General features: G+C 38.5%; 1 protein-coding gene across 1 annotated transcript in view; it reads left to right on the forward strand.

The window, feature by feature from the left end:
- ZNF407 (zinc finger protein 407) overlaps positions 1–19,289 on the forward strand; it is a gene marked incomplete at its 3' end in the record, with an annotated part of 323,010 nt that overhangs the window by 177,777 nt on the left and 125,944 nt on the right. Inside the window, exons 5-6 of the mRNA XM_081996778.1 lie at positions 3,538–3,621; positions 13,412–13,532. Coding sequence (XP_081852904.1) covers positions 3,538–3,621; positions 13,412–13,532 — 205 coding nt within the window. The remainder of the gene's footprint in view (positions 1–3,537; positions 3,622–13,411; positions 13,533–19,289) is intronic.

Here is a 19,289-nt window from a genome sequence, read left to right on the forward strand (position 1 = left end):
TGGTTGGGAAAATGAAAAAGAGACTCGGAAAAATCATGCTGCACTTACAGCCTGGCCATTTTCTCACAGACATCAAACACAGTGTTTTCACTGGAAATAAAAAGATTTGTTTAGTATTCCTCAACAGATTCTTCCCCATTTTCTAAAAATCTGTGCTCTGGCTTGAAACTGTAGGTTAAAAGTTCCTCCAAAGCTGTTTGTGGGAAGCCCAGGCCTCCTTAGCTTCTTTGACAAGGGTGTTGACGATTTAAGGTCTCCAGCCTGCCCTGAGAGATCACTTATATCGAACAGCAGATGAAAAGCCAGTGCAGATGTAATTTATCGTCGGCGTTTCCTTCTAAAGAATAATTGTGGAGACTTGGCTAGATCAATAATATGGATTTTTGTTGTTAGGTCTTGTAGTCTGCACCATAATGAGAGATAGGGGACAGTGGCTGTTTTCTAATAGAAAATAAAGGATTGGTTTCCGTGTCTTTCTACATTTGAATGCAAAATGGCACACTTGAAACTAATTCAAGTTGTTAAGAAAAGGACCACTTTCTATTGCATTTCTGCTATCATATAAACATGGCAAGTTAGATCAGCCCCCTGTATAGCAAGTGAAATATTGCCTTTACATTTTCCTAAAAGTCGCAAATTCTGAAGTTGGAATGATAAAATTGTTAAGCATATCCAGAAGAATGTAAAATACATCTATGTATCAATACATGCCCATAGCATAAAATGAAATATTATGTCTAGATATGAGGCATTCAACCCACATCAACCTTCAGTGCTAAGAAATACTGTGCAGTTGAACTTAAAGTCACAGGTGATTAAGTTTTCTCTGTGTGTTTGTGTGGATGTATGTATTTGTGCATATACCATGATACATATAAAAATCAGGTATTAATTCATCAATATTCCTGAAAATGAATGTTGAAGAAAATCAAATGCATCACCACCTTTCCTGAGCTTAAAAAAGCAGGACCCAAATCTTCTCCAGCCTCCTGTTTTCAGATCCAAAGCCTCAAGAGCCCTGCCTGCATGAGACCTCCCAGATCAACCTAGAGGAGTGTGGAATATTTAACGGGCAAATCATTTTATAGGATGGATCAATTTCCCTATTTATAAGCTGTTGGTTAGTTTTGAATCATTTCTCTGTGGCTCAAAAAGCTGTTCTGAAGGCCCAAATATAAACTACCCAATAAATCCGTAGGCTTGCAAAGATGCTATGGGTACTCTGTGTCCTCATTAGTGTATGAAGCTGCAGGCCATACTGAAGTCTGCTCCTAGATGTTAAACACAACATGAGCTAATTTATGACAATATATAGATGATGAGCAATTTCTTGCTAGGCATGGAACAGCATTTAACTTTAAAGTGTGAATTTTATGCTGAGGTGTTAGGCATTACAGCTAGTTAGAAAGATTTATACTTTAAAATGATTAATTAATTAATATTTAATTATAATTAAGCGTTATGTGTAGTCCTTCTATTCCTTTTCTTTGATATTTTGATGAATTGAAGTGCTACATGCTGAAGTTCCTGATTAAAAAAAAAACCCAAAAAAACCCACAAAGGAAAGAGATTATGCAGAAACCTCTGTGTAACAATCATGTATAACCTCAGCAATAATATTACCGATTAACATTTTGCAGTACAATTCAGACTTTGTTACATCATTTAGCACATATGCATTCTTCATGTGATAGTTAGGATGGGTTTGCATTCTGCTTTCTCTGTTTTGTTTTGTGGTTTTTTTTTAAATTCAAGTATAATCATAGGTGGCTAGAACTGACTCCTAAAAGGAGGTACTGAAATTATTTTGCATCTTAGAATACTGTCTTGCAATGCTGTCATCAGGAGACCAAATTTTCAAAAAAGCCCCAAATCCTGTAAAATTTCAACCTGCTTTTCATGACCAGAGTTGAGTGCAGAAAATAACAGTATGCCGTTTGCTTTATTCTGAAATGAAGATTAATATGTGCCGATCGCATCTCGCAGCCTAGCTACCTGGTGGATGTTAATTGGCATTTTTATGATCCCAGTTTAGTGGCAGGGCTCCAGCTGCCTTGGAAGCCTTGAAGGCCTCGCTTTCCTCCTTGTGGCATGCGGCCTAAGGACTCCGGCGGTGCAGTGACTGTGGTGAGGAGCCGGGTTCCCCTGGGGCCCCATGGAGGCCGTGGCGGGCGAGGGCAGCTGGGCTCTGCGGTGCTCTCCAGGGAGCTCCCACTCACGAGATCGCCTCTCGCTTATATTAATGCCATCCGAAGTCAACTGAAGCGCCGTGCTTTTCCAGAAAGGCCGTGTATTAGCGTGTCTGGTTGTGTGAGAATAAACCATGGGGAGGTTTCCATCTCTCTGTCTTCACAGGCGGGCTTGGTAATTTGACACCCGACCTCTTAACCCGGCCGTCTTTTGTAGAAACTAAATTTCCTTCCCCACGGGGAAGAATTTGGAGGAGACTGTTAGTTTCGATGAATTCAGCATCATTGCCCCAACAGCACCCTCTCCGCTGTGTTACTGCACAAGGAGACAATTTGGCTCCAAATGCCTTATGCGATTCTTTTTTAAAAAAATATTTTTTAAACTTCGGTCTTATCTGAGGTTATTGAATCTATATGTGAGGTTAATATTATTAATTCATAATGACCTCCTATGTGGCCTTCATGGGCTGAGTTTGCTGTGCATATTAGTACATACAGAGTAAAAAGGTTGCTGTGAAACAATAGACTGTATTTATAGACAACAGGGCAAAATCCTAGCTTCTATTAACAAAAAAAAAAATACTAAGAAGAGAGCATTTACGCACTTTTAATGTGTATTGAGCTTGCCAAAATCTCTCAGATTGGTCCAGAGATTTGGAATGAAAAATTATCATTTGAAGACCAACAATACAAGTTCTGCTGCCATTTCAGTAGCAGTCTCCAGACCTGTTTTCTTTATGTCATGAAAACTTTAGAAACATAAACAAAGCTGAATTGCCACTGGTACTGAATAATGTGGCTTTTATTGTTGCCTGGGCTCTTCTGTATATTCAAGAAAATAATTTAATACTAATTAATAGGTAACTAAAGATGACTGTGATCTAATCCGTTGAAAATTTCTCAGTACCCTTAATTTGTTAGTAAATTCAATATATTTTATTTAAGCGGAATCATCTATACAGTATACTAACTTTTTTTCCAGGCAATCTTTACTCAGCACAGAAAGGCCAGATGTATGGGAATTGTAAAAAATCAGGATATGCATAAAAACTGTTCAAGTGCATAAAGCAGCCCCATCTGGAAGACATCTAACAGAAATGAAGTTGTACAAAACCATTCCATTGATAATAAAGCTAATTTTTATGGGTCTGACAAGTATGTAATTATGTTCAGTGGTGCTTTTCAGATTTTATCACAGTCAATAAACCGCAGTGGTAATTTCATTCCCATTTGACATATTTACATGGAAACATTTGATTGGAGGAATTAGTAACCCTGAAAGCCTTGATAGATATGTTTTAATGATCTGTGACCTCCGCAGTCCCTCATCTGTTTATTGTTGCAACAGGCGAGAAGTCGTTCCTCTGTGACCTTTGTGGCTTTGCCGGCGGGACACGTCATGCCCTCACCAAGCATCGGCGGCAGCACACAGGTCAGTAAAGCTGTCTTTACTCTTTGCTATGTTTGCTCCAGCAAGGGAGTCCCTCTACACTGGGGAGTAACGCAAGTCAAATAGCACGTTACAGCACAAATAATACATCGGCTCATTGTTTACTTTGCTTTTTCTCGTTTTTGTACAATCGGTATGCCCAAGGTCTGCATCAAATCTGTGAGCTGGGAGTTTGAATAATTGCCTGGGGTGAGGAGGAGGGTATTTTCGGCATTTTTTCTGAAGGAAGTGAATTGTAAAGACAGGCTTTCTTCTTTAAATGAATGCTAAGTCTACTAATTTTTTTTTTTCCAAGGCCCAAATAGATTACCTACTGTGAAGATTTTGCAAGAGTCTGCTAGAATGTCCCTGGGTGAAAATTAGAGACTACATATAGATTAATCCATTATTTGGGACTGAGACATAGTTGAAAGCTAGTGTTGTTTCAGTTGCCCTTTTGTAATTTTAAGATAGTTTGTAATTAATAGGTGCAACTTTAAGAGTTACCACATGGTTAGCATGTAGAGCAAGATTTCTTTCCCAGGAATTAGCAAAGCTTTCCTACCACCTGGCTATAAAAATTTAATATCAGGTAAAATTAAATTGGTTCTTAGTTTCAAAAGACCAGAAAAAGTGTAAGTATTAAACATTTATTAATACATTTTATCTTAATTGTGGTTTTTAGTAGGTCCTTGTAAGTATTTGATTATTTGAATAGATTTTGTTGAAACAGATGCAGAAGTGTTACTGCTTAAGCCACTGTAGTTTTTGTTTTACTGACTAGCATGAGTATAATGTAATATCATCAGGAATTGCTGTGTGAGTTAAGTGACCATTGTCTAATGTACAGTGGAAAGAAATGGCTAACAAATGAGAAGCTGTAGTTGTTACATCATGAATTTTCCATGGATTTTGTAAAGGAATCTCAGTGGGAGATTTTATTATGTCCCTGAATAAACTAATCTTGATTCAGGACATACACCATCTAAGTGTGTAATTTCCTGGAGAGCAGATACTCTCTTTCTTGAGAGCCTGAAGCCATTCTTTCCACCCTGTTTTCAGTTTATTAAAGCAACCATATTTGGAGGAGAGTCTGATGCTTTCAAAAAGGTGGGGTTTTCAGAGCTGGTCAGGCAGTATCTTGAAATGGATAAGCTCTAGAAATATTTATATATATATTCAGGAACAAATGTTGCCTGCAAGTCTAACTAGTAATCATACTTCTAGAATTTTTCTTCTGATAACAAGGAACATGCATTTCTGTGAGAGTACTGCCGCAGTCAGTTCCCATTCACTGCAGGAAGTTTGCATTTTTAAAGGGTCTAAGAAAAAGCATACAGTAAATATAAGAAGTTCTCTTTAGTATTACACACTCTGAATGATAACAGGAGGCAATGCAGCTGCTGGAATTGAAGTTGTATGCTTCAGTTGTAAGTAACAGTTTCCATTTTTCTGCAGCTTTGAAGAATTTTCACATGTTGGATAAAGTTTACCAAATGTGGGCTAAGAATGAAAATGGTTTGGTTTGGTTTCGTTTTTAGTAGAAATAAATCTAATAAAGGATGGGAACTACCTTTTGGTTTTTATTGGCCTGCCATGTGGCACACTGGGATCATGCATATGTCTAGGACTCATAAGCAGTGCAGCCACACAAATGGTGAACAGTCATTTCAGAATGCAAAAGTGGAAGAAATGCATATTCTTGTCTTTACCTATTATGTGAGTGCAGATCTGGTTTCTCAGAAATGTAAGTCCTTATCATCAGTTAGATATTTATATTTTTGTATCATTAGGCCACAAGCCAATAGAAAAAATACTTTATTTCCTTGTTTATCTGCAAAATTAGGCTGAAAATATGGTATGTTCCTGGTGAAAAGCTGTCCAGGTTTTCGATGGCATTTTGCCCTTCTTTTGCCAGTATGGTAGAGTCTTTTGTGCTATGATCACAGGGATTCACAGGTTATAGATCATGAAGCTTGCATCTAGCAGGCATAACTTTATATTTTATGTCAAGACTGGAGGCTCGTTATTACTTTGCTATTAACTTTATACTATACAGTACAGTATCTCAGAGGCAGAGGGATCTATCTTTTTGGCATTTATCTGCCTCTGTGGCACAAACAATCAGAGATGATTCTTTAGCAGAAAAATTATCTGTAGCTACTATTTGTTTTGGGGAGAATGGCACAGTCCACCTTTGCCTGCACTGTTGCACTTACATGGGTTCTCTTGTATTTTCATCCAGTGCACAACTTTATCTCAGTCGTTAGCTGCACGCACTGCTCTTTGTACCTGTATTTTTTCTCCTGTGTCCCCAGTTGGCACAATTTTCCCAGAGCAGAATGCCAAAGCAAATTACAATCAGGTTTGAAAGGGATAGGTATCAAAATAGTCTAAATGGCCTAAATAATTCCCTACTGTAATACAAGCTGTCTAGGGGGCTGACACAGAACATCTTCCAATCCAAGATTTACTTCTATCACCTGTCAGAGACCCTTGATTCAAGGGCAAATGAGCAAATCCTCACGTGTAGTTGAGGAGTCTTAACCGGCTTTAACAAGCCTCCTCTCGTCCCAGCCTCAAGGCCTGAGGTGTCCTGACATCCCAGAGAAATGACCAGCTGCTGATAGATATTTGACACGAGAGGACTGCCTGTGGGACCACCCACTTAGACTTTTGATGCTCTTGCTTCTGGTATTTCTTACTCTCTTTCTCTCTTTTTAGATGAGATTATTTTTATGTAACTGGAGAAATACCTTTATCTTGTGAAAGATGCATTTTCTTTGGAAATATTACAGGGAGCATGAAGTATAGCTTGGTGTGAATAAGGCTGGCAGAATCTGGCCCTCGGTCACTTGTGGAGCAAACTGTACGGACTAGTTTGAGAAATAGGGTATTATCCCTGGAAGATATGTGTTTGGTTTTTAAAGGAAAATAAGTACAGGAATGTTAAAGTGAAAGAAAAAGCCATTAGTTTTAGAAGTTGAAAAATGTTTGTACTTAATTTATTTGCAAAACATGATGCATCTCCATACAGATTTCCTTTATATAGGCTTTCTCAACTGTGAAGTAGAAAAAAATAGTTTGGCCTATCAAGAGATCCCTGGTGTTTTACCAGTTGATGTTTTTATTCTGTGTTAAATATGTTATGTCCTTAATGACTGATCTGGTCTTGTGAGAAGTGCACACTTCGAACAGAGAGTAAGCTAAGTCTTTGGCTGATTTTGTCCTGGTAAAATGTTCTAGCATTATTTTATCATCTGAATGCGTCTTCTTCCAGTCCTATTCTGCAAGAATCAATCTATGAAATTCTGCAAGTCTTTCACTGGGTATGTAAATATCAATGGCCTGACCAATTTTGTGAATTGAAGCAATGGCAGCTTCAAGAGTGGTCCCGAGTTTGACTAGAATTTCATCACACTGCAAAGAATACTCACATCTCTGTCTTTGTCTAATGCTTTACAGTACATGCTCGTGGCTGCCTAGGCTGCAAGCACAAACTGTCTTAAGAAACTTACACCACTTGCAGTATCAGCTGGTGCTTGTCGCGGCCCAAAAAGGAGTCGTTTGGGACAACCTCCCTCCCCTTGGGACCAACGACCAGGTTCATGATCCCTCTGGATTGAATTAAGGTGAAACGACACCAGCCAACCAATTTAACAATTTAATAGTAAACTAAACAATCTAACTAGACCAACAAATCCCGTGCAACACGTCTTTCATAATTTGACAAAGAGACGAAGAGAGAGAGAGACAGACAGACAGAGACAAAGAAGATATCCCCACCCTTGGATCCAGCGGTGTCCCGTCGGTCCTCTTGATTCTTCTTGTTCCTTGGCGGTGCAGGTTCCACCCCAGCCACTATGAGCACCGCCTTTTATACTTTTTAGTCCCGCCTTTTTCACTCCGGTTGCCTGAGGAAACGGCATGTTTTTAGTGCCCATGCAGCACGTTCTTCTCGCATGCTTGAGGGGGTGGTTGCTTGGCTGATGCCCTCTTAAAGTGCTGTACATAAGGCTCCATTCAGGTTTCGGTTCTTACCACGATGCATTGTTCCCTGGGCTGAGCCGTTTATGCAGCTCCCCCCAAGTCATCTCCACATAGATAAGTGTCCATCAAGGTGAGATGAAGCCGAGTCGATTCACAACTCCCCACATCTCGCCTTTGTGCTCCGAAACCGGTCTAGTCCAGGTGGTATTTACCACTATGCCTGCCCTAGCTCTGCCAGGCCTCCGCACCAAGAAATGTTTAAGACAAAGTCTGCGTGTCGGTCTGCTACAGTGCTATGTGGTAAATAAGAGCGGTGCTGCAAGAACGTATACACTGTAGCTCTGGTGCCTCAACATGGCTGGGAGGAAAAAATTTAATCTTTTGAATCCTCCTGAAAAAAAAAATATTATTAATATTTTGTCCCAGTAAGAAAATCTGCATTAAGATAGGAAGGTAAATAATATTGCAAATGTTAGTGTTGGCTGAATTTAGAATTAGTTGAATTCCACAAAGAATTTAAGTGATCATTTGAATTTTATAATAAAAAAGAGTACATAACTCTAAATCAGCCACCAAAAACACATGCACACATGCAAAAGAAACATACAATATCACAAAATTTAAATATTTTGCCTTAATCGTGATCAACTAGGAAATTGCATGAGAGAAAAAACAACCAAAGGTAATTATTTCTGGCTTGAAATGAAAACATGAAAACGCTTAACTCTTAATTTTAAATTAGTTTTGTTTATGTTCTTGTTACTGTTTTGCGCTCCTCCTTTGCCTGTCTTTTGGTATCACTCTAAGTTTTCCCTTCTTCTACATGTTTCCCAGTAAACTTCCATTTAGTGCTGTAGTAGCTGGCTCACTCCAACAGTGCTGATCAGTCACAGTCGGTGTTCTTTTGCATGAAATTCCTTTTTTAACGTTGGTTAGTATGCCTGCAAATTGCGAAAACCCCATCCTCATCTTCTTCTACACAACAGCAGTCTACATTTCCTTCTCCTGTGTTGGATGTGGTGGAATCTTCCTGGGGATCACAGAAGTACCTTACAGTAGAAAAGCGTTACAGGGCAAGTACACTTACTGTGCACAGCAGTTCTATGAGAGTCACCCTGAACCTGTGGAAATGCTTAGGAAGATTGTGTCTTTGTTCAAATATTTTCATGATTTTTTGAAGATGGTAGCTTATATCGTAGAGATCACTGTTTGTATGATTGCTTCTGCTCACTCATTTCAGTCTTGCGCTTCTCAAGACATTTATAGGTCAATGTAATAAAGAAAGAAAATTTAATAATATATGTGTTTTTATCCAGATGAGTGACTCACTTTGTGTTTCTATTTCTCATGTGAACTGCTCTTTGACTTTAATGTGTAGTTACATTACTTGGCATTGAATTTAATGTATAATGTAGCCTCTTTCCTTCAACTTCCCCACCACAGCTTTAAAAAATTATAATGCTGAATACCACAGAAAATGTAGCACAGTAAGAAGACTTACTGCTCTTTTCAGCAAGAGGAGAGGTGAAACTTGAAGAGGATCTGTGGTGTTTTTCCGTTTCTATTTATGCCAACAATTGCAGCAGAGTGTGGAACTTGATTATAGCAAACCTTTGGCCAGAAATGACACCAAAAACCTGTCTTTAGTAAAACTTTCTCTGTACTTAAGAGAAATTGTCTAGTGGAACAGTTTTCTTCCCATTTCTGAGCATACAACTGTCACTCATTTTTTGCTATGGAAGAGCAACCCTATGGCATCTACAGGGTTTCTTGTAAGAAAACAAGGGAGCAAGGATGTCACTATTTTTATATGTCTTATATGCAAAAAAGTTGACCAGACTAAAAGCAAACAGAATTTACTTTAATAAACTTCAGGCTTCATTACCAAGCCTGTAAGTGCCTCTCCAGAGAACAGCCTTAAAAACACTCCATATAGTTGGAAATAAGAAGAAAAATCCTGTAACACGTAAGCAGATGGCTGCGTTTTGTGGTCTACTCATTCCTTAGGTCAAATTAAACTTATAGGATTCTTTCTGTGCTGCTCAACACACCATGTGAAAGACAAATAGGACTAAAAGCAATAGTTTCCTACTGATACAACTGAGGTAAGATTTCTTCCATCTTACTAATATTCTGAGTAGTCGCTCAAGACTGGCAAATTTAAGGCACTATTTGATTTTTATTTTTTCCCTTCTTTTATGTGAAAGCTGGATCCTTAGTAGCACATTCATATAAATGCATATAATCTGTAGGTAAAAATTGTCTGGACAGTCATGTCTGTAAATAAAAATTTCACTTTGCCATCCACAAATCAACATCTATCACCAATATTTATAGGTTTTGTTATTGTGTTGTTTCATTTTTCCTTTAAAAAGTACACTTTAAGTACATAACTGCACAGAGAAATTTTATGATTGCACAGGTATGCTCTGTGTTGTCCTAAAAAGCTCATCATCAAAGACAGAGAACTCAAAAGAGGTAAAATCAGAGTAACGAGGAAGAAGGAAAGAGAAAGTAAGTTGTAATTTGGAGGAGTGGAGGGGGAGCTAAGATAGGTGCTAGAAGAAGTCAGTGCAGAATATGGAGAAAAAGAAAGCCTTAGCCTATTAAGCCTTAAATTTAATATCTGCTTTTGTACAGATGGGTGCTCCCCATGATCTGACCCTTTTATCCGCTGCTTTCCTAAACTTTTGATTGTTGGAGCTGAAATTTTCCATGCCAGGTGACTTAACTGATGCATTTCAGAAGTTACTTGCAGTATTGGCAGAAAAGCACAACCTTTTCTTCTTTTGTGATCCTGTGGTTGGGAAACATAGCTTTTTGAAAGTACTTGTGTTACAAAGAAGATAGTGGTTCCTTGATCTTGGAATGTGTGTCCTTCCTTCCCCCCCCCCGCCCCAAGCTTGTTGACCATTGGGGAATTTTAGGGCACCTATCCTTCTTTTTCATGGGACTTGTTATTGATAGAGATGGTGAGGCACAGACAGGTCTTCTATAATGGTAAGGGACAGGGTGGTTTGTGTTTTTTACCTTTATTAATCTTTAAATATGTATACTTTGTCCTTACACATTTTTGGATACACTATTTTATAGTCATTACATAGTGGTGTTTAAAAAACATTGGCAGTATTGCTTTTATGATTTGTGTTATTTTAATTTTGCATGAATTAGATCCTTCACTGGGGTGCAGGAGGATCCTCTTGGAATATTTAATGGCAGCCTGTATAAAAATGAAAGATGATTGCCTGAAATGTCTGGGGGTAGGAAAATTGGGACACAAAGGCTGGTAAAGAGCATTCTGGCCCAAAGGTTAAGATGACAAAATATACTTAAATTAGTAGGTCTGTGGAAAATTTAAATAAACAAGCAAATGAAGGAGAGTACTGCTGCTACGACTACTAGACTCTTCAACACTCCCCAAGCCGAAGAAATACAAGTCGTCTTAGATTTTTTTCAACTTTCCTTGTTAACCTGGTTAATTTTCCATAAAAATAAATACTTTTCCTGCTGCACAGCTGCTAAGAATTACAGGCCACGCTGAGTGGTGTTTTTTCCTCCTGGTTTAGTTGGTGTAGTGCTGCTGTGATGTATTTTCTGTCAGATGAGATTTACACATAGTCCACTTGACAGGAGCAGTTAGCCACAAGGATTTCCTAAGGAGAAACTTCCTGGGGCAGTGGGTGAAGATTGTAATTTTTCTTTTGGTCGCTATGGAATTTCCAAGCCCCCTTGGCTTCCACAGGCCCTCATTCATCTGTCAGCCCACAAGCCCTGCCCCAGCACAGCAGCAGACCTTTACCTGATCCATCCTCCCCTGAATGGCAAACTAAAAATCTCCTTTCCGTTCAGATCTGCCCTTTTACAAGGGGGCAAGTTGGCAAGTTTCTAATGCATTTAAATGAAAGGCATTAAAATAAGTATGTATGTTATCTAAAATACTTGTGTTTTTACTACTTAGGCTTGAAAATGTTGCTGTCTTCTTTAATACTAGAAGATAAAATAAATCAGGTACAGGAATCTTCAGTTCAGGAGCAGGTTACGTTGCTAGGGAGTCTATGGCCTCCCAGAGAGTCTAATTGAAGCAGCAACCAGTACCATTCAAGCTGCTGGGAGAATCAGGTTCTCCAGAGCAGAGAGTCAGTGTCTGACAAGAAAACCCCATTTGGGGCAGGAAGGACATACTTTCTAGCAGTCTCAATTTGTCCAGCATAGAGGCTTCCACATTGTGTCCTGCCCCTTCACCTTTCCTTGTCCCATGAAACAATAAATGAAAAATAGTGGCTGGTATTCTCTCCAGCAGCTGCTAAAAGCAATTATTCCAACTCTTTATGGAGCTTTCAGAAGCTGCTCTGTTGTCCTTCTGTACAGCGTTATGGGCTTTTCAGGGCTGAGGACCTTGCATTTCTTTTTCCCTTGGGAGAAGGAAAAACCCAAGTCTCCAAGAACGAAAAATGCAGATTTCCCTCTCTTCTCAGAATTCTGACAAAGTCTCTTTGGAAGTCTTGAGTGTCTCATGCTTTAAGCAGGCTTGAAAAATCTGGCTTGGAGGCATGGCTGCTTGGGAGTGGCCTTCTGCTATTGATCTGTTCTGCTGGTGGTGTGTCTCCTGTCAGTCTGAACCCTGCTAAGAGGCTTAGGGTTCGATTTTGAAACTGCCTATTTTAGACCTCTGAACAGCCTACAAGGTAGATGTCCATTCCTAGCAGTTTTATTCAGACTTCTTAAGCTAGGGATGTTGATTCCTTATGTAGTCTTTAGGATAAATACTTCTGAAGATTTGCACAAGGCAGTCAAGATCACCTAAGTTAGGAGCTGCCTTTTGTCTTCTACATACAAAAAGAAACCGGTTTCCTCCCTAAATGATAATTACATGTGCCTGTGAGCCACACAGAATATTTCTGGAGCAACCAGTTGGAAAAATGGGATGCAGGTGTTTTAGCTACATGTCACAGTATGTGTATCCATCATGAGATTTTGTCTTAGTGCCTTCTAAGGGGTGGACCCTCTGCTGGATGGAGAGGGTATGCTTTTCACATAACAATTTATAAGCTAGGGATTTTTATCTTGCTTCAATTAGTAGTCCTCTAGAAATTTTCAGTGCAGTTGCACATTCAGCAGAGATTGAATTTTAGTCTTCTGAAAATATTATTGTCCTAGAATAGGTTTGGTGGTTGTGGTTTTTTTTGGTTTTTTCATTAACCTTTCAAGTCCTTCTGCTGAAATTGGCCCACTGTTCAGAAAAGATTAACAAGGGCAGAAGGATAGCAGGCAAGAGAGAAAGAATGGAGCACTGAGTTCTGATTCATATTCTCAGTCCTGGTTTATGTGTATTATTTAATGGGTAAGATGAAAAATCCAGGACAGGAGACAAAAACAAAGACACTTTCTTCCTGGAGATGTTCCTTTCTCACCTTCTGTCTCCAGCATTGTTGCTTTCAGGGCTGTTCATGGGCCCAACTTCAACAGAAGGTGTAGGCTGAGAAGAACGCCTGTCACCTCGTGATGGTATTTTCATGAACTAAGGCCCAATAACATGGTTAACCTGTTTCGGTGCAGTTTTCTTCTCCTTTTTGCTGCTGTGTAACACCACATGGGAAGTCAGCTGGCTACTGATGTGTATATGTCATAGTGAGAATAGTACTTTGCAATTAATGTGTTGTATTTGGAAATTTATTTTGTATTTGCGGTTGCTACATATACATGGACTAAAATCTACCTCAAGGGATTTGCCAGAGGTTTAGACTTGTCTTCCTTCTCTGTTGATGAAAACTGATAATGCATATCTTCTCTTGTCACCTTCTAGGAGAGAAACCATTCAAATGTGATGAGTGTAACTTCGCTTCCACAACACAATCGCATCTGACACGACATAAGCGTGTCCATACTGGAGAAAAGCCTTACAGATGTCCCTGGTGTGACTACAGGTAATGAGTCATTAACTAAAGCATGATGAGAGAAGGGTTAAGGTGATCAGATGAGGTTCATTTGAAGTCACCAATAAAAATATATTGCCATTAAAACACCATCAGGGTAGCAGTAATTGCATATTAAATTAGGAGCTAAATTTAAAAACTTAGTCTTCAGTATTTAGGTATTACTTTATAAAGAAAAACAAATGATGGGAAACCTTTTAGTGGTAACACTGCAGTGCTAATGTTGAGTGTTTGTTTCACAGCTGCTCTAGTGTCTGTTAGAATTCTCCATGGTAAAGCCACTTATCTGCATCGCCTTTTCAAATCAGTTGCAGTTTTGAAATTTTTCTCGGTTGAGTTACAACCATTTCACTAAGAAAGGAAAAATCCCCTAAAAGGCTTAGCAGCCTAAATACTCACCAGACACTTATTAGAATGGGAAGCAAGTGGAGCTGGTTGCAGTGCTGCAGAGCCTTCTTTTTCTGCTCCAGTTTTCCTTCTCCTTGCCAGCCAGGGTGTTTGGGTGAGAGTTGGCTGTAGGGTTGGTTGCATGGCAAAGTCTCCCAGTAAAACCCATAATGTTAGGGCAGTAGATTAAATTTTCAAAAATCACATGAACAGACAGTTAACATTACTTGTGGTGCTCATCCCATGTGTCTCTTTTTCATTATAGACTACTTATTAAATTATCTCCTATTGATTTTTAAAGATTCTTTATTCTTCTTAAGCATACTTCTTCTACAATCTTGAATGCTTTTAACACCTTGCAGTGAGGTGGCTGGTCTATGAATACTATAAAGGAATACACAGAAGTTAATAATGAGCAATTTGCAAGAGTTGATGTTCAAAAAATTTTTTAAAAATCAGTATTATATTTGATAAATAGCATATGGTTATGTAGTTAGATGCATGTGCTGTGATGCATGCATGCAAGAGGAGAAAGTTAAACATTTGATTATACCACGATAGCATTTTTTATTTTCTGTTAACGATGAGCATACAACTGTGATGTCCTTTTAGCATAAGTTTTAATGTAGTTTCCTAAAACCAGGTTATAACAAAGCCTAACCGCTCTCATAATGCCTGGTTTCACGCTATTTGTGAGCTACTTTACGGAAAGCTCCTGTACAGAAAGCTTCTGCAGTGGTCATGCAGTTTCTGTACAAAAACTTTTGTTACGTTGGTTTGTGCATGTGCAGTAAATGTTCTGTGAACTCTTCTATATTGAGGTCCCATTTGATTACTGCCTAGAATTGCAGAGAACTGAATTTGATCACCTTAGGTGATCTTCCGTTTCTGTGCTGCTACCTTAAGGGACCCTTTGCTTTTTTCTTTTTTTTTTTTTTTTTTTTATTTAAATAGAAGTGTTTCTGTCAGCTTCAGTAAGTCATCTAAGAAAGAGAGGTGGTTTTAGGTTTGTCAGAGTGGTTGCATTAAAAGGTCTGTGTTGACTAAAGTGAGAGCGTATACACAATAGTGTGATGTGGTATGCTGCAATGAAGGGAAAAGGAGTCCTGTCTTTGATGCTGCATGTTTGAGGAGGCTTAATCTTGGGGTCATCCACTTTAATGAACCATCCCTGTTAGAAGGAATAGTCTTATTACAGAACTAGATAATGAGAGGTGGGTTACGGTGGGTTTGAGCTCCTGGCTTGAAGACCCTAGAGCCTGGGGGCATTGTAGATGGGAATCAGTTTCCGGCTTTGGGTTTGTTACACAAATGCAATAAGTGGATGCAGTTCCCTCACTCAGTATGACAAAATGCATAACTGTAATGCTCTGTTTAGTGAAAGACAGATCATTTTTCTTTGGATGGACAGTTTTCTCTATGGGATAGAAATTCCAAGAAATTACAAGTTTTTTACTAGTATATTGGAGGTTATTAGAGAAGAAAGCATAGCTTATTTTATCAGGATTAACAAATCTGAGCATCCCCTGCTTCTATATTATTGAAAAATAAATGTGTCATGGTAATAGGACATTAGTTTCCATCCCTTGCAGACCAATTTTGACCTAATCTTTGGAGGCTGATCTCTACAGATACCAGCTGATGAAGCTTTGATTCTGCAGGAAATTTGTTCTGAGCTCAGCTGAAAAACATCTGGCAGGGATGCAGGAACCAGAGTGCTGCTGCTGCTGCAAGCTCACAGAGGCAGCGAGGCACTCTGTGTAGCTGCCGAGGTGCCAGTAGAAGGGCTGCTGTATTTATTAGCCCAGCATTCCTACTCATGCCTGCCAGTTTCCACAGTCCTGGGATGTTAGCCAGCCTTGTTGGCAAATAAATTTTTTGCTCTCTATTCACCTCTCTCTTTTTTTAATCCTTTTTTATTTTAAAATATAATTATAAGGGACTCACATGTTGTCTCCTTGTCAGCTCACCCAGTACTCTCTCTCTCCATGGAAAGGTATTAGCAACTCTGTAAATAATGTCCTTTATACCGGTTCAGCAGATGGTATGTACTCTTGTGGGTGTTGCCTACAGAAAACATAAAATCAAGATTTTAAAATCTGCTGACCTAAGTGACAAAAGTCACCCCATGTCTAGTGGTCGAGTTCTCACTGTAGCACTTTCAGCTCAGCCCTTGCACTGCAAGTTCATCCAGACTATTTGAGATGTTGCTGTTTAGTGTTGCTTGGCAACTGCAGACTTTTTAATGTCCCTTGTAGTTTCAGCGAGGTGAATATTCCTCGTTTTGTGTACAGATATGGAGCAGAGTATTGTTAGTGCTACCATAAAGCCCCCTTTCATTGATAGGTGAAGTGATCTCTCTATTCTATAAAGTAGAAACACTTGAATTAAAAGAGTGTCTGAATACAAGGTATTTTAATTATTCCCGTTGAGCTCATCAGTGCTCAGAGGGTTCTTAGAGATTCCTGATTTCAAGCTTTTCAATTTCTCAGAAGGAAATTGTGAACAATCACCCTGCAAAAACTCTTGCCAATCTAGTGAGTGAAAGGTTAGCTAACCCTGGTTAGAAGTACAGAAAGAAAGGCTATTAAAAGAAATGAATCTGAATTTAGGGACTGTTATGAAAATCTGGATCATCTGTGACTGGACAGGCACCTAGAACTTTTTTTTTTGTTTGTTTACTTAGCAGTAAAAACTGAAGTGAAATAGGCTGTAAGAAACTATGGGAAAAAGATTGATTTTTGGCTGCATGGAACAGAAAAGGGAATTTATTCCCTACATAACCCACAGCATGGGAAATTATTTTCTTAACTAGGGAAAGGCAGGAATGGATGTGCTTTTCTGAAGTGAATAATAAACTAACCTAGCATTTTTAGCTCATGAATTATATATTCTCAATAGTATGCATACTCCCAAAAAGAAAATGAGAGATTTTGCTCATTTTATTTTATAGAATTGCTTTTACAATCTATGTTCATGGTTGTACTTAAATATTCTCGCAAAAACATTACCTTCCATGTCTATGTTTTGCACTGTGACCGTTTGATATTTATTTTTATCTAAATCTTTTGTATCTTGATAACAAAGAAATGAACATCTGCTTTTCTATATAGCGATATGTGACTTCTAGTAATGATATAATTTGAAATTATGGCTTCAGTCTAGTTTTTAAAATCTAATTCCTTTTCAAGGAAGAAAAAATATATATTCATAAATATTAAAATTTGCTTGTTATGTTTTGGTTATATTTTTCACATTTGTATTTTCAATTTAGATTTGCCCTATTAAATAAAAATATGCACAATTTTCCTTTGCATTTATTTTTTCAAATCACACAGCATGTCTCTCCATTTTTAAATCAGTGTGCTTTGTCATACAAAAATATTCATTCACTGCTAATTAATGTTCAACTTAATTTTATAATACAGAATTGGTCTCATAGGGCCCTACACAACTATTACATATGCAATGCTTATTTTATATTTCTTAGTCATTTAAAAAAGATGTGTTATGTGGCTAAACTTTTCAGCTTACATAATCCTAGAGTTATGCTGGCAACAATATTGTTTGCACTTGGTAATGGGCACAGTAAGTAGTGAAGAGCTGTATAACCTCCTACAACTGGATGAGGCCTGTGAACTTCAACTGATTTCTAAATCTGTCGGTTGTATAGTCTTGTGGCTAGGCTTTCTAAACCTACAGCATACTTAGGCACCTGAATTTAACCTGATTTCAGAGTTCTAAACTCCCATAAATCCAATGATGTCAATGAAAGATGCAGATATACAGCATCTTCAAAAACTGAACTGGTTTTGTGCATGTGTCTAAAGTAAAGAATTAGGACTCTCATTTTAGTCATATGTTAGGCTTTAAATTCAACTCCCATTGGTACTGACTTTCCATGTAACTATCACAGCTTCTCAAGCAAGTAATAATTTATGTCCATGGTGTGTGTGTGGGGGTGTTTCAGTACGAAACGGATTTGCATTACATTGTTTTGCGGTGGGGAGGGCAAAAGGCAGAGCTCTGCTTTTCCCACATAGTCAAATTTGTTGGAGCTTAGGGCTCAGGAGGAGCACTGGCATAGTTTCATGATACAGAAACAGTATTGCTACAGCTTTGACCATGAGAGTGTGGGATAGGTATAATGTTCTTTGTGCCATCCTTGTGCTGTAATTAAACAAAATAACTCTCACTTCTCTGGGATCCCACTGTATGGTTAATTTTGCATAGAGTAGCCATGGCAGTGAGGGGAAGGAGGGAACGGAGGGCAACAGCCAGGGGATTGGTGATGTTCCACAGCCATAGATAAGAGGGTTTAGAAGCCGTGTAAAACAGCCAGGCCAGCAAAACAGCATTAATTCCATAAATGCACCTTTCTATAAAGTATATGACTTGTGAAGGATGTCTTACAAGACTGAGAATAAATAGCATACATTTTTAATATAATTATGTAAACTAAAATAAATATTTTACATTTATTATGCATAATAAAATAATTAGACAACATTCTGTAAGGGATTATGGCATCTGAAATTCCAACTGCAGAAGGATTCATTGCATATTTTCAGCAGCAGTGGCAGCGTGACTTAGGGGGAGTGACTCCACAGGGACTACTTTTCTTTTTTTGGACAGCATCCCTAGGGAGTTCCTATTTCCCTCTGACTTATAGTATCTGTTCATAGATTGTAAAGACCAGTTTATAATACAGTCCAGGATTTGCACCTAAGTCATAAGAATGTGCAAAGTAAGTGTTTTCTCTCTTTATTTTGGTTAATTTAATAACTTCTAGTTGTCTTGGAATGATGCCATCAGCTGTGCCCTATTGCCTAGTTATACCAAGGATAACAAGGGACTACTTTAAATGCTGAGGTAACAATACGTACTTACGCATAGCAAAACGGAAAGGCTGTTAAGGCAACTTCTGCCTAAAATGATGAAACAGTGTATTTATCATTAAAACATTAACATTAATATGCTTTTTGTCACTAGCGAAATTTAACATGCATGTATGGCAAATAACTAGGTTATACCACTGTACGCAACATTAGGCTGGTGAGAACTCCAAGTGGTAACCACCACTGTGCTATTGAAAAACACTTTTTTATATGTATATCACAAAGGCAAAATTAGGCAAAAAAGTGCATATACTTCGTACTAATAAGAAATTGGTAAGGACAATAACGCATGCATGCAACAGAGCTAACTGGGCCTTCAGGAAGCACTTAAGCTTCTGTTGTGATCAGTGGCCCAAGTTGAGGATATCCAGTGCCTTGTGCTAGCAGACTTATAAACAAATGAAGATAGAAGTTTAGAGAGAAATTCTGTCAGTGCATGGGCATAGTTCCCAGATGCAAGCTT

Source organism: Phaethon aethereus (assembly GCF_964289735.1).
Source record: "Phaethon aethereus genome assembly, chromosome: 2".
NCBI lineage: Eukaryota > Metazoa > Chordata > Aves > Phaethontiformes > Phaethontidae > Phaethon > Phaethon aethereus.